This window comes from Ixodes scapularis, unplaced genomic scaffold, assembly GCF_016920785.2.
Source record: "Ixodes scapularis isolate PalLabHiFi unplaced genomic scaffold, ASM1692078v2 PGA_scaffold13__105_contigs__length_92229423, whole genome shotgun sequence".
Classification (NCBI taxonomy): domain Eukaryota; kingdom Metazoa; phylum Arthropoda; class Arachnida; order Ixodida; family Ixodidae; genus Ixodes; species Ixodes scapularis.
In genome coordinates, this window is record NW_024609839.1 from 92,097,274 (window position 1) to 92,109,669 (window position 12,396).

General features: G+C 46.2%; 1 protein-coding gene across 2 annotated transcripts in view; it reads right to left on the reverse strand.

Moving 5' to 3' along the window:
- LOC120842610 (transcriptional regulator ATRX homolog) overlaps nucleotides 1-12,396 on the reverse strand; it is a 94,412-nt gene that overhangs the window by 62,944 nt on the left and 19,072 nt on the right. For both annotated transcript variants that reach the window (XR_005715963.3, XM_040213754.3), the window contains exons 5-8: nucleotides 8,673-8,801; nucleotides 7,663-7,807; nucleotides 4,245-4,360; nucleotides 3,174-3,320 (exon numbers count right to left, since the gene is read on the reverse strand). Coding sequence is in view for 1 of the 2 variants with exons in the window: in XM_040213754.3 (XP_040069688.1) it covers nucleotides 3,174-3,320; nucleotides 4,245-4,360; nucleotides 7,663-7,807; nucleotides 8,673-8,801 (537 nt within the window). In the remaining variant the exon portion in view is untranslated. The remainder of the gene's footprint in view (nucleotides 1-3,173; nucleotides 3,321-4,244; nucleotides 4,361-7,662; nucleotides 7,808-8,672; nucleotides 8,802-12,396) is intronic.

Consider the following 12,396-nt stretch of genomic DNA (forward strand, 5'->3'; position numbering starts at 1 on the left):
GACATCGCATCTATAGAGGTAGTGATCACGTTCCCACCTATACGGAGCTTCGGAATTTTAAAAATATTAAAACTCATCATGAGGCTAGGTATATAATTTGGGCAAACTTTAAAAACAAATTACCGAGGAATGCAACCAAGAAATGGACTTACCATCATTTACAGAAGCCATCACTCGTTCGTTGAACCAATCAAGAGAGCCAACAACCCTACCGATTAACCGGACTACATTCGATACCGAATATGAGTGACTTCGGGCTATTCGCCGGCGTGCTGAGAGGCGTGTTAGAAAGCATAAAAGGCCTGAGGATTTACGTGAGTTCCGACGAGTAACTAAAAAAATCAAACGTCATTTGAACAAGCTTGCAAAACGTCGTTGGCGGAAAATGTGCTCAGAACTTGATCAAAGGAAGCGTACTACAAGAATATGGCAAATATCAAAAGGTCTCCGAGCAACACTGCAACAACGCTATTTGTTTCGGGCACTAGCTCTATTGATGCAGTGTTCAGATATAGAGGCCGCGAGCCCGTTCTGCATACGAATTACGCAGAAGCAGTCTACACACACGAGCACACTAAAAGCGCCACGGCCAACACCACCGTCAACTCTGTCATGCATGGACGTTGATTTCTCTCTGAACGAACTCGAATCTGCTCTTGCATCATGTAGACAATCAAGCTCACCTGGACCAGATGGTGTTAACTACTCGGCAAGTGCACGACTCGGACCAAGTACAATCAAATGCTTTCTTCGTCCCTTCAACCAATCCTGGAACCAAGGCGAGGTACCATGGAAAGTCTCTGAAGTTACACCGCTACTAAAGCCATGTAAATTACCCCTTACCATCACTTCCTATCGACCCATTGCGCTTTCAAGTTGCATAGGCCAACTCATGGAACGTATGATCTTGGCGCGAATGGAATGGTATTTTGAACATCATGGTTTATATTCAAGTGAGTCATCAGGCTTTCGCCGCGGCCGGTCCTCGGGAGACGGGGTGATTGATTTAATTACATCGGTTGAATACGAATTATCTCAACGACGAATGATCACAGCCGTATTCTTGGACATCAAGAGTGCATGTGATTCTCTAACGAATGATGCTATACTTGACCCACTAGAAGAACTGGACATAAAAGGGCGACTCTACCCGCTCCTTCACACTGGAAGCGGATCCGCGTTCGCAAAGCGGTTGCAAACGCGGTTGTATAAAGATCTAGTACAATTGCATGTGCACTTCATGACATCAAGTGCGCGTGCAATTGTACTGGATCTTTATACAACCCCGTTCGCAATCGCTTTGCAAACGCGGATCCGCTTCCAGTGTGAATGAGCGGTACAAGTGGATCTTAACTTAACTAACATGGCAATTTTTGTTACTACGGCAGAAGGAAGAACTATCCTTTATAAGTAATAATCCTGCCGCAGGTCCGCGAGCCAACGCTCTCTCTGGTCATGGTGAACCTCGAAGAAAACGGGAAAGGGACTCATCCACTGTTGTCTGGCGACATCCAATTAGCTGCTCCTCAATTGCCGCAGTGTCCCCACTCGGCCCGGCGATCGTGCCTGTCGTCCGGAAGCCTCGGTTCCTTCTCCGTTCACCGAAAAAAAAAAAAAAAACACACACACACACACACAAAAAAAAAAAAAAAGAACGCATGATTTTTGGCACCACAACGAAGGTCAGCACTGCAGCGACGATCTCATCTCTCCTCTTGAGGCCTGCCCAAAATATTCTGTCGCCACTCGCTGGGGATGCTTCGCCGGTCCGCAGGTAAAGCCACAGGCCGTCCTGTTCTCTGACGTAGATGACGCCCAGGACCACCTGTCAGCTGCCACCGCTCCTTTTGGGTAACAACGCCCCCCCCCCCCCCCCCCCCCCCCCCCGTGCTTATAACTGTACCCGCCGTGCTTCTCACATCGATATTGCCACGGTCTTCACTCCGGAAGGAGCGAGCCTTGTCCGCAGTCCCGCAGACGCAACGACTCCTTTGGATAACTGTACCCCCTGGGCTTCTCACGTAGATATTGCCACGGTTCGCGCTTCGGCCGGAGCGACCCTTGTCCGCAGTCCAGCAGACGGGACCCTTGTCCGCAATCCAGCAGACGAAACACTTGTCGCATAGAGCCCAGGTACGCTCCGCCTGCCTCTGTTGATGCCGTCGTATTCGCTCACCGCCCGTTGCAGGAAGTCAGCAGGATCCTGTCGACTGCGTCAGTCAACTTTCCGTGGAGAGAGGGGGCCGGTCAGGATGGTGACAATTGATGATGTTCGCCCGATGCAAGCCCCCCGGGAAGTCGAATAAGAAAAAAAACTAAAAGTTGTTCGATCCCGCTGGACACATTACGAAGTTGGTTGGTTTACGATGGCCAATGTGGCCACGTTTATTTCAAAACAAAACGACAACAAGTCAACAGTAATTTACATTACAAAACTCCCAAAATTAAAACCCATCCTTGAGTACCCCAGTCTCAAGAGCCGAATCTGCCTGATCTCAAAAGCCGAATCCCCGAGAATCCTCTCGGTAGCCCCTTTGTAGACTCGTCGGGGCGTCCTTTCCTTCCGGAGACGGACCAATCACTTCAAATTTGCCCATTGTCACGTGGTACACTCTTACCCAATGATCAGCGAGCTGTCAACGTGACCCCCCTCCGACACCTCAACGGTCAAACCCAAATTCTTTGTATAGTCACTACATGCTTTCTTTGCCGTGTGGCTGGCGCCACAAAGTTATTGCGCCGATTAAAAGCGAAGTTCCTACACTAAGGGGCGAAATGCGCCGGACAAAAGCACACCCGTTTAAAAGCCACAAGTGCGGACAGAAGCCCAAGACAGGGCTATTCCGGCGCCCCCAAACTGAAACCCAATCCGTTCGTTAACGACCGGGGTCCGACTCTTCTCCACCGAGCCCCGCGGCTGCTCGAAGTCCCCCGCGCGTGGGGGCGGAAGACGCCCAAAAATGCAGAGACAAACATAGGCAGATAAAAAAAAAAAAAATGCCGACGCAACTATAGAAAGATAGACTCTTTAAAACAAATCTTACTTATTTCTAGCAAAATCCTTCGTTACTTAACAAGAGCAAAGGGAGCATGCGTAAAATCTTTTGATTCGCCACTCGTGTCTCCGAGCCTCTATCGACCCTAGCCACCACCGAAAATTAAACGCAGCTTACGGTGAGGTCGAGTCTCTTGTCTTTGAGCCAGCGTTCAAACTCCTGCGACCAGTTGAGGACAGTGTTGTATGGGCACACGACGAGGGCAGTCCGTAGGATCTTGCCGCAATCCTTGTGGTTCAATACCGTGTGCAGGAACGAGATCACCTGCGGCAACGCCGGCACCCAAGCTCCACATAAACATGAGTTTCACAATGGCAGCAGGCTTTCAAGAACTAATCTAGCCTACTGCGCACGACCACGCATTATGAAAAGAATGCCCCGCGAGAAATAATAAATAAGGTCGCCAACAACAGCTGTGTTGGCGACAAGAGCCAAGTGAGTCCACTTGGCTCTTGCCGGGTGGCCTTGTCTTCCGAGGTAGGCAGCGGACGCTCCTGCACATTCCTCACCGTAGAATTTGGTTTGTATGTACGGTGCAACCCACTCGTAACGATCCCAGACGTGACAATGTTCCGCTTATAACAATCAGTTTCTAGAGTTTTTAGGCTAGAAACACTCAATTTCTAATCCAGATACAATGATAATAGGTTAGAACGATTGAATTTTCTGGTTTTCTCATTACTGTTATAAATGGATTGCTCTGTACTATCAGATGCAAAACAACCCGCCATTCTTAACGGTACTCGTCTCGATTAAATCTCGGAAAAGGACGTTGACTCGTATGCGCACAGTGTTCCCTTCCTACATACGCGAGCGACCATGAGGCTCCGTTGACAGTGATCGAGCATATAAAGAGTGGATATGCATAAAAGTGTATGTAACCATGCACAATAACAGCTATCGCTGTCACTTCTTCGCATGCTGTGGCAAAGACCTGTAAATTTTTCTTAAAGAAATCTTGCAATCTTTAAATATTTTTTTTAATACTACACCGAGTCAGAACAAGTAAATAACTTTGTAGCAGTCAGAGGTGCAGCATGGTAACATACCTAGGTCAAGACTGTCTGAAAAGAAACATTTGCTATCGAAGGATAGCAGACGCTACAGATGTAGTTTAAGGATCGAAGCCGAATACAACTAGGAATTTACTGTTCTCGTTCAGATGGCAGCCTGCACGCGCGGACGTACCTGGAAGGTCTTTCCCAGCCCCATGCAGTGGGCAAGGATGCAGCCAGAACCATTGTTGGGGTCCTTCTTCAGCATCTCGAGGGATTCGATGGTGCACTCGTACAGGAACTTGACACCTGCCACAGACGGCCACAATGCGAAACAATAATACCAGCCTCAGTGCACCAGGGTTAGTTACGACTTCAACATTGAAAACAAGCAAACAATCAGGACAGAGCATCCAGTCAGTCGGCTGTTACTGCGATGCGGTCCGGATCTGCCGTGTTTGTGTCCTACTTACTTTTATTGATGATGGTGTCTTGCATTCTTTCATTGCTGGAAGCTCTCCTAGCACACTTTATTTCAAAACTCCCTCTACTCCCCCTTTGCACACTGCCCTTTTTCTTCACTGCGCGCCATGCAATGAAGAAAAAACACTGCTCGACCTGTTGGACGAGAGCAGACACTTTAAGAGACTCTATGATATGCTGATCGTAAACAGCAAGGGAGGCAAGAATCAAAACAGCACGATAATCGACCCCTTATTCGAGGTCTCCTTAAGGTGTCTCAACATGAAATGCTGGTGCCGCTTCTCGATACATGCTTATACGTGAAGCACCACTTGAACGAACTCCAACTGAACAAACTATTCAGATAAACAAACTTTTGAAAAAATCCCCCCAGTGTCCAGTGCATTCAGTCAAGTGAACTTTCACTTAACGGGGGCACTACCCAAAAGGGTCATCGTATTAAGATTTAGATTAATACGAATGAAATTTACAGTATATACTGGCAGTTGCAAGACAGAATGCCGTGCAAAGTTTCATCTGCTTACATGAATTGTAAAAAAAAAAAATATGTATAGTCGTTTTTATCAGAAACACACTTAACTTTGTTTAAGAAAACTATAGTTATAAAACTAAAGTAATGCCCAACGTTTTTGTACACTAGATACGCAGCAAAATGTCTGGAAAGTGCAACTGTGCAAACAAAAGCTCCAAAAAGTAACTTATTTTGTGCTAACATCGCAGTGAAAAATCAAATTTTTTTTACTTCCATGTTGTCGACAACATTTTAACGTATTTCATAAAAGACATCCACAAAGTAAAAAAAAAACAATGCCACAGTTGCATTTCCCATGAAATTCCAGTTAAAAAAAAAATGTGAGTGTTTCCTTTCGTCCTTCTACCAAACGATAGTTTTCCTTAAGTGAAATTTATGCCGAAAATTGGAACGGAGAAAAACGCGTTCAAAGTGCTTCAACCTCTACCTTTTCTTTAGCATCGGTGGACCAAAAATCATTCATAAAAAATAAATATGCGGTGTAAACCAATGAAACTTTCTGGGAATACTCTCTACATGTTGGTGGATGTAAATATGGCATTTTACAAAAGCTACCTTTTTTGCAATAATTTGTTTTCTGGGTAGCGTACCCCCTAATGAAAGCTTTAAAGTTGCGTGAAAACTGGTGCCCGCACAGAAAAGCAAAAAACGTTGAGGCTCCAATCCACGCTGTGAAGGTGGCTGGTCAGCGAAGCTGTGGTATCCCCTGCAACGATTGCCTACTGCACTGTACGAAATGCCGTCGCCGGTCGCATCATGCCACCGATGGTTGTATTGCCGTTTCTTTTCCCTCTCCTAGTATTCGCACTGCTCTTTGTGAGTCCTAACTATGTGTGGCCTATTCATCGCGCTGCTGTAGCCACAATGAATTCAGTTGCTATGCTCCGTTTCATCTCGGAGGCTGTGTGAGTGCCACGTGACCTCACCTCACGCGAGGGCTTCGAATGACGTCAACCCCTTTCGAAGCAGCTGCAAACCTAATCTTCCCATTGTTTACACGTGCCTTATCATCCATCATATGGTTTCGATGGTTTGTTTTGTTGATGCTTGTTTTGTGGTTTTCTTTATTGAAACGGATACTGAGCTGTATGCTGTATGCCCGATTTTAAAGGAGATACGCTGTTTTGCCTTCAATTGTTCGCCGCGAGTATTTTGCTTACAATGCAAACGACACGAAAATTTCCTTGGCTGGTAGAAGTATACAGGTTTGCTGTAAAGTAAAACAGGAACCTCAAAGTGGTGTTCCTCTGAAACCTCTTAGACGGTGCCGCATGTCTAAAACATGGTGCTGAACGCCTCAAGCATGTTCCCTTCGTACATATTAATGATGGATTGAATCTGCCGAACTTCGGATTCGGCAAGTGGCACAATCCAAACTTTGAAGTTCAGCGAAGATTCGAGTTCGGCGAATCTTTGCCGAACTTTCCTTCAACATTGTGAGTGTGGTTCTCTTCAACATTTTCTGCCTCAACGGCAGAAGATCGACTAGAAAATTAAGCAGTCAACTGCGCAGGTGACAAATGCTGCGGTACATTCTGGATAACAGGATTTTCTTTTGATCTTTCCAATGATGCCACGAGGTAGTTGCACCATTGACTGACAAGTACTTTGAAGCACTCCTCGCAATTATTGAAATATTGTTTTCAGCCCACAAGTAGTTCGTGCCAAAACAAAATAATATTGCTTTTTAATTAGCTTTATTTAGTGGTTTTCACCTATTCGCGTAAAACTAAACCAAGAACTATCTTGATCGACGTTGCACATCCAACATTCCTAACTCTTCCCATCTTCCTAAACGTCCGCGCGTGTTCTAGCATCGGAAACCAGCATTTTAAAAGTTATAAATGAGCCATTGCGAATATGGGACGCACATTTTCATGCAAAGCTGGCGTGAAGTGACTGAAATCGAACAACATGCATATTTGCGATAATATTGTTATCACTTCCGGTGAAGGCTCAGCAGCCGTTGCATTCGCTTTCGCGCACGAACCGGTGACTCGCAGAGAAAGTAGGAACACAGTGTTACCGCCTCAACAATGAACACACTTGCAGGCTTGCGCTGAAGAGGCCTCAAAACAGAAACTACTACCCAACCTCGCTGTCACATTACTTCTGCAAAGAGTCACTGTAAAATTGCCAGTAAACACACAAAAATGACATCGATCCAATAATTTTGTAGAATATCACATTATTTAGTAACAACTGTGTCAATCTGCATTAAAAAAAAAAAAAAAAAAAAACACTTTTGTTTCCCGAAAAAACGAAATATCAACTTTTAAGCCTGGCAACAATGTATTTTTGCCGAATCTTTCAAAAAGTTCAGCAAAACTTCCGCTTCGCCGAATCCCAAGATACGGGACGGAATTTTCGATTCCGCAAAAGTTTGGCCCGTCACTAAAACATATGTAGGTTCCTAACACGTTAGCACGATGCTTTTGTATGACCGATCTGACAGACCGGCGCACAAGGAACACCTCAAACAATGGCTGGACACCATCTCTTGTGCCATGTATGTGTAATGTGACTGTAGCTCCAAAGTAAATTGCCGGCACCCCCCCCCCCCCCCCCCCCCTGCTCCAGTCATCACAACGCTTACCGTCGACCTGGTGCGGCTTCATGCATTTGACCAACTTCCGATTCACCGTCACCAGCGGCTTGTTGGCCTTGAGGTCCATCTCTAGCACCAGTTCCTCCAGGGTCGTGTTGCCACACTCTGAAGCGCCCCCTCGGATCTTGTTGTACTGCGACGAACCACTCCGTTGTCGGATTCTTCTTCAAGAAAACTGAACAGGCATTCTACGTACGAGACTGAATCATTGAAACGCCTCCTATACCTCTCGCGTCCAGCTTGTTTGAGATATAAAAAGTTCCTTACTAAACTGGACGACTCCCTTAATGTTCAGCGCTCGCGGGAGATTCCCAGCAATCGCATCTTTTTCTTGCTAGTAAAACAAGGGGCCAGTCTTACAAAAGGGGTCATTTTAAAATGAAAAAGCAAGCACAATTCAGAAATCCATCTTCAGGAATCACGCTAGGGCTGAAAACAAACTATCAAAATAATTCCTGCGTATCTATCTGCAAAGTTTAGGTTGGACCTACTTCAACTCTTAAGGTGCCTCTTTAAATCGTACGAGTTACCTTACGTTCTTAATTAACGGCGCGCACTGCAGGCCAAAACTGCTTCGTTCAGACTAATGTCCCTTCATTAGACCAGATTACACCGGTGTGCGTAATTCGCGATACCGCTACTTACGCTCGCAGGCGACAACGCCGCAGCTCCGTTTAGCGTTTTCGTCACGTCGATCCCTCGAATTTACTAGCACGTCGCGGCCCGAAATATTTTAACGTCAAAATGAGCGAGAAAACCATCAAGCTCGCTGTAGTCACTGACGCGGTGAGAATGGCAGGGATAAGCTTCGGTAGGCCAGCCTTCCTACCTTTCAGAATGCTCCTACGTCTCGTGCACCAAAGCAAGGTGGAAGGTATTGAGCATGGTGGAAGGCACGGAGCGTGTGCTGCAGGCCGGGTGTTCAAAAGACACGTCGTGCCGTTCTCATTCGACTATAACGTGACTGCATGCCAGAATCCCCGAACAAGGCAAGTTACCTGCAGCTTCTGGCGCTCTTGGACCCTTTTCTTGCGTTCCTCCTCCGCCTTGGCTGCCGCCCTCGTCTCGTCGCCGACTGGCCGGAGCTTTCGGAGGTTCTTGCGGCTCTTGCTGCCCGTCTCCTGGCTCTGGATTGCAAACATTGGCGTACGGAGAGGCTCGACACTGGTCGCACAAACCGACCGTCGAAAAATTGCAGCGACTCTACCAGCTGTCTTTGTTAATTCCATCGTCGCTCTGACAGGGAAGAACTGCTGTGCCTCTAAACATGCGGCGGCACCGCTAGTGACCGCGTCGTGTTTTAATGGGACCTTTTTTTTAGTCCTGCGCGAATATTCGAATTTTAGAATAGTAGTTTCGAATATTACTCTATTCGATATTCGCTTCGAGAGCAGTTGTAATATTCGTGCTTTTCGAAGTGTTGACCAACTCGCAGTCGCGAGCTTGTTTACTTTCTAAAAATCGCTAAGGAACAATTTCTAAAATCGAAACATACTGCCACGTTCGGCTAAAAAGTATAACTATTATGGTGGGAACTTTGTTTATTAACTGGCAAAAAAAACCGAGCACCGAGCTCCAGAGACGCCGGCGCCATCTTTGCTAATCTCATAACCTGCATAATTGCTCAGAAACTTTTATCTGCGTGAAAACTCATAAACACCGTTTCAAAACATTGAAACTGTAATATTCCGAAAGAATATATATTATTACAGCGACAAGATGAGTGAATGACATCGACATTGTCAAAATGGCGGAGTGGACTCAAACGACAGCACAAAAATTCCAGTTTTGAAGTATTTCTCTAAACTTCCCTCCAAAAACGAAGCCCGGTGTGAACAATGCAAAAAGTCACTGACGACGCCAACAGGAACAACAACCCTTTCAAACTACCTGAAGATGGAGCTTGTATGCGGCCTACGAAGAAGAACGCGCTGCACGTGAAAACATTATCTCGCATGTCATTTTGCGGCCAAGATTATTGAACGGCAAGTATTTGATATTTGATTCGAAAATATTCTGACAAAATCAATATTCGCTTCGAATTCGATTCGAACTCAAAATCCACTATTCGCAGAACGCTGCTTTTTGTTTTAAACAGTATATATCGTTTTAAGTAGGTCGATGCAGAAAGGAAAAAACACTCTCGAACCAGAGCGCTGCGCCAACGCTCCGCCTACCCTTTCCCTCGAAAGCTCGTCTGCTTCACGGAGTGCACTGTTACCAGAAGGTGGAGAAAGCACGTGCGTAATGTACGGAGGCAAGTTATTTCGACAATGTTAGGTACCGCTTTGATATTATAGCGTGTTTTCGCGCGTGACATGGCCTATACAAGAAACGAATCGACCGAGCAGCACTGTGCTGTAATTGGCTGTACAAATAACAAAAAAAAAATAAAAATAAACGGCGATTCAATGTGCGAGACCCACGCTGTCAAACAGGATGAATGTGGGTGCGGCATGTTTATGCTGCACCGGTTCCCCGCTGCTCCGGACCTACAACGCCGGTGGCTGGCGAATTTAAACAAGAAAGACTTCTCGCCATCGAAGAGCAGTCGTGTGTGCTCCGACCATTTCTTGGACGGCCGGCGAACTGCGGAGAACCCCGTGCCGTTCCTTCGCCTGGGCTACAACCGAAAGGTAAGCGGAGGGCGGCTTAGACATTGAAAAAAGAAAACAGTTGCGTGACTCCTGGTCCACTGATTCAATCACTCTATTTTTCTTCAGGTGGTAATGGGCAGGCGACGCCTGGGGCGGAACGAAAATGTGCCGCCGAAGCGTCGGGTATGCGTAACTCGATCGTTTTTAGGGGTTTCTGAAATTGTCAATTTATCACGAATACGTCAGTGCGAATGGCCGAACGCTTCAATTACTTGCAGGGATCCGTCGCACTTGCTACCTGTAGGCGGTATTTGTATATCGATTCATATTTAAATTTGAGGCTTCTACTACTTCAATTAAAGAAGATGTGGCAGTGCAGGTCTGAGCCGCTAACCGCGCAGTTAGTTCAAATGTTCCCGGCGCCCCCAAGCTGCGACACCTCGAGTGAAGCACAAATTCGCATGCCGTAATTCGTGCCATCCTTGCTTTGTTCAATCCTCAGTTTCCCTAGCGATCCCCAATTTCGCTAGCGATCGAAACGCCGAGTTCGGTTTGGGAACGACGACTGCCCCAGAACCGCGCTAAAAATTACCCACAAAAAGATGCCAGGAAAGCAGGACGCACTTTTTCCCATGCCCGACATACCGATTAGGATAGTGCTTTCCTCCATGGACGAAGACGATGAGCCGAGGGCGCCGTATACGGCAGCCGTGCCGGCAGAAGCAGCTGCGATCGGTGTGACTCGGTGAGCAGGGTAACAGTTCAGTAATGGCGGTCGGTCATTCGGACGGGTTCAGATTCTCCCAAATGCCCGGATGAGGGTAGACGGCGCTACACTCGTTCAAATGGCGGCACCCAGGAAGCCCAACTTGGAACGGTCTATAGATGGTATCAAGTCGAACCCGGACATATCGAATTCGAAGGGGATCATAAAACAGTTCGATATATCGATAATTATATATGCAAAAATATGTTAAATTAAGCTCGAGTTGTAATTTCCTGCCGTCTCTGCTAATGCCGAAGGTCCCGACAAACGAGTGCTTACAAACTAGAACATCCGAGAGCCGCTAAATATGGTAGAGCGTAGTTGGCTGGTTGGTGGAGACCGCAAACACCGCCAGCATGAGCGACAAAACACGAAAATAATAAAAAAATGAAAGAAAAGCAAGACACATAAAAAAGTCAAAGTGAAGCAAGCAACAAGGAAGTTCACTAAATTCAAGCAACAAAAAATAGGCAAAAAACAAAAGAAAATGGACAAAAGCAATAGGGGCAATAGAAAAATGAAAATGTAACCAAAGATAAGGTGGTCGAAGTGCAATTGCACAACCGTTGTTGTCGAGTCAACACACTCGACTTGCCGAAAACTTTTTTTTTTTTTTGCTAATTTTATTTTGGGGTTTGGGAGTCACGCAGCATCAGCAGTGTTCGGAGAAAGGGCGCAGGCTACCATTCCGGCAGCGTCGCGCGCGCGCGCGTGACATTCCCCTTGTTTTTGCCAAAGCCTTTTAAAAAGGCTCTGGTTTTCGCCATCCTTCACTTTTTTTTTTACGGTTCATTGTTTTTCTTTTTACACAACTGCTCTTTTGCTGGGTATTTTACCGAGTGTATTCTGGCTTGGCGGTCTGGCAGCCCCGCAACGCAAGCGAATGCGGCCGGACTTTGTTCGCGATATCGAGTGTCCCCGCCATGGGAGTGCGATAGAAAAAGAACTCCTATGGTATTACATGTGATTTTCAAGGAGATGTTTGCACTGTTTGATATAAACAATAATTCGAAATAGCCGAGTGTGATATAACCGGGCTCGACTATATGCTGAATGGTGAGACACGGGCATAGTGAGAGGTGACTCTGATGAGAAATTCTATTACTGCTACGAAAATGATTCCTGAAGAACAAGAGGGACGAAGGACAAACAGAAATCTCCAAACACAGCTCGCTTGCACCTTTGCATTTAATCGCATTATAATCTATTACTGTTGTCTAATTTAAAACATAAAAATCCTTTTAACATAAAGAGGTATAAGGACAAGAAGGGAGTGGAAGGGAGGAGAAAGCGATGGGGAGAGGAAGTGTAAGAAGTGTCACGTGACGCGAGATGCTAGGTATTGTGAAGTCAAGTCAT